General features: G+C 50.5%; 1 protein-coding gene across 1 annotated transcript; it reads left to right on the top strand.

The window, feature by feature from the left end:
- Nucleotides 1–5: 5 nt before the first annotated feature.
- Nucleotides 6–2,502, top strand: CBY1 (chibby homolog 1 (Drosophila); the record flags this gene model as incomplete). The annotated part of the gene is made up of 4 exons (XM_009867556.1): nucleotides 6–65; nucleotides 675–780; nucleotides 866–981; nucleotides 2,422–2,502. Coding segments are annotated over 4 exons (363 nt in total), but the record flags the coding sequence as incomplete, so codon positions are not given.
- Nucleotides 2,503–3,087: the final 585 nt, after the last annotated feature.

Raw genomic sequence — 3,087 nt, 5'->3', positions numbered from 1 at the left:
GCAACACCTTCAGCCCAAAGAAGACCCCCCCAAGGAAGAGCGCCTCACTCTCCAACCTGCACCTGGTGAGGCCCGGTGCCTTGGGCCTGCCTGCGGGAATGCTTGATCGGTGGCAGGGGGTGGGTAGCTCCTGCTGCGACGTGGCGCCGGTTCTGATCTTAACTGTGAGAGTGGCAAGAGACTGGACCGGGTTTCCCGGAGAACTTGTGGAAGCCCCCTCCCTGGAAGTGTTCCAGGCCAGGCTGGATGAGGCTCTGAGCAGCCTGGTCTAGGGAGAGCTGTCCCTGCCCGTGGCAGAGGGCTGGAACTAGATGATCTTTAAGGTCCCTTCCAACCCAGACTGCTGTGTGGTTCTATGATTCTGTGAAATGGAATAGCTCAGGGAATGGTAGCCATCACCCCACCCACAGTCCAGCACTGTTTCACCTAAACCTTTTCACTAATGGTATCTAAGCTCAGGGAGACAGTGCATATGTGGGCAGGAGAAAAGAGCAGGCATAATAGTTAGAGGAGCCAGTCCTCTACTGCAGCAGGCCATAACTGAAGTAGGATTTCAGGCTCCAAGGCTAGTCAGACCAGCAGCTTCCACTGGAATGCCAGTCACTTAAGAAATGGGAAAGCAGGGGGCGGCTTTGCATTTCTGTAAAGGGCTGAGTGTGATCTTCTTCCTGCAGCTGGATAGATCAACCCGTGAGATTGAGCTGGGCCTGGAATATGGCATCCCCACCATGAGCCTCACTGGACAGAGCCTCAAGTTTGAAAATGGCCAGTGGGTGGCAGGTAGAGTGCAGCTCAGCTTGTTTTTATCTGCAGTTGCCACGCTTGGCTGACAATCCATATTTTGATCTCTTTTCTTCCCTTTCAGAATCAGGAAGCTTCACAGGGGATCGCAGAGAAATGCAGCGCTTGCGCAAACGAAACCAGCAGCTAGAGGAGGAAAACAACCTCCTTCGGCTGAAAGTGGATATTCTGCTGGACATGGTGAGTCTTTGCCCAACTGCTACCTGACTGCACCAGGGGAAATGTGCATTTGAAGGGTGCTGGAGCCACCAAAGGCGGCCATTCTCATTGCACCTCGCTCTTTCTGTTTTACCCCGCTATGCAAAAACAACCTTAATGGCAAAGTGCCTGTGGGAGTAAAGTCTGATCTCTGCGAGAAGAGGGAAAGGTTCCCCCCACAGCAGAGCTTGACTTTAGCGAACACTGTGGCTGTTTTAGAAAGAAACTCAAGTGCTATGTCTTCTCTTTACTGCACCGAGTACGGCATCTTTGTTGCTCCCCTGGCCTCTACCCTAACCGTGAAACCGAGTTACAGCCACTCTTTCTGGTCACAGAAGGTTAAAGCTTCCATCTGCTGTGACAGATGGTCAAGTGGTGTGACATCTATTCTGTGTGTAAACCTATGGATAAAAGAATGCCCAAGCCCTAAATAAACTGAAATTCAACCTTACCCAGAGATCACGGCTTTTATGCTTAAAATCTGGAGACACTTTTAGTGAGATAGAATACATGTGTATTCTCAAGTCTGTTAAGTGATTTAGCCTTCATGTCAGTCTGAACAAACACTTGCTTATTCCTTCATCATTTTCCTTCTTTACACTCTTCTCATGTTTTAAAACTTGCAAGTGGCTTTTGCGGCTGGAGCACTTAGGAGAAGCCCCAGCTGTTTTCCAGGTTTTCCAGATGACCTCAGTGAAGAGGGAGAGCAATCCCTGATCGCTCAAGGATGTTGTCCTGGTTTCAGCTGAGACAGAGTTAATTTTCTTCCTAGTAGCTGGTACAGTGCTGTGTTTTGGATTTACTATATTTAAAACAATGTCGATAACATGCTGATATTTAGTTGCTAAGTAGTGCTTATCCTAAGTTAAGGGTTTTTCAGTTTCCCATGCTCTGCCAGCAAGGAGATGCACAAGAAGCTGGGAGGGAGCATGGCCAGGACTAGCCAAAGGGCTGTTTCATACTGGAGAACATTGTGCTCAGTATATAAACTGTGGGGAGTTGGCTGGGTGGGGCCGATCGCTGCTGGGACATCGGTCAGCAGGTGGTGAGCAATTGCATTGTTCATCACTTGTTTTGTTCCAGGGTTTTATTTCTCTCTCTTTTGGTTATATTCCTTTTCATTACAATTATTACTAAATAAAAACAATACTAATAGGGAGATACAATAATAGGCAGGGCCCCTCTAGTACTGGTCATTGGATTCTCCACACACTTCTTGGAAAAACAGATTAGAATTCCTTTCCGTAGGGTTAGGAGCAAAATCAGCCCTTCTGCTCTCTCTGGGAAACTGCCCACTGGTGACGGGAGCAGCAATTCACCTGGAAGAACCCTTGTTTGTGTTTGTTCTCCCCAGCAACTCACATACCCGTGCCTCTAGGGTCGAGGTAGGTTTTCCATCGTGCTTCTCGCTGTGCATTGCAGCTCGCTGAGACCACGGCTGAGACCCACCTGATGGAGAAGGAGCTGAAGGAGCTGAAGAACCACAGCCGGCAGCGGAAGTGAAAAAGAAAAGATGGCTGGAGGACGGAGGAGCAAGGAGGCCGGTGCTGAGCCTGGGCTGACGCAGCGTTCGGGGGGCTGGGTTGGGCCTCCTGGCTGTGCCCGTACTGTCTGTAGGTACTTCCTTAGGGACTGCGAGTGACGAGCTGCCCCCGGTGTTGCGTGGCGCTGTAGGTACCATGGAATGGCTGTTTCGGCATCCTGACGATTCACGCTGCCAACGCTGTTGATTGACACTCGCGTTTTCCCTCTGAGCACTTTACCTCATTACATTTCCTCACTGTGGCCCAGCAATAGGAACCCTCTTACCGAAGGCAGCCTGAGAAGATCCGCCTCCCAGTGGATGTCCTCTCCCTGCTTGCTGTGTTTAAAAAGGGAGAGAGACCCCCGCTCCCCTGTCCCCCAAATCTGTCCCCGCAGGGGAGCCTGTGGGGGCTCATGCCAGCTTCACCGCTTGCCTTTGGCGACCGGGATGCTGGAGTTGCTTGTTCTCGAGGGTTTGGCGTACCTTATATAAAGATTTGCATTTAAAACAGATCCTACGGGTGTTTGTTATGTAAAGGGTCGCGCTGGGTGATGGGGACAAGC

The sequence above is a fragment of the Apaloderma vittatum genome, unplaced genomic scaffold (assembly GCF_000703405.1).
Source record: "Apaloderma vittatum isolate BGI_N311 unplaced genomic scaffold, ASM70340v1 scaffold18674, whole genome shotgun sequence".
NCBI classification, from domain to species: domain Eukaryota; kingdom Metazoa; phylum Chordata; class Aves; order Trogoniformes; family Trogonidae; genus Apaloderma; species Apaloderma vittatum.
Note: the sequence above shows the minus strand (reverse complement) of the source record. Positions and strands in the feature narration are given on the sequence as shown.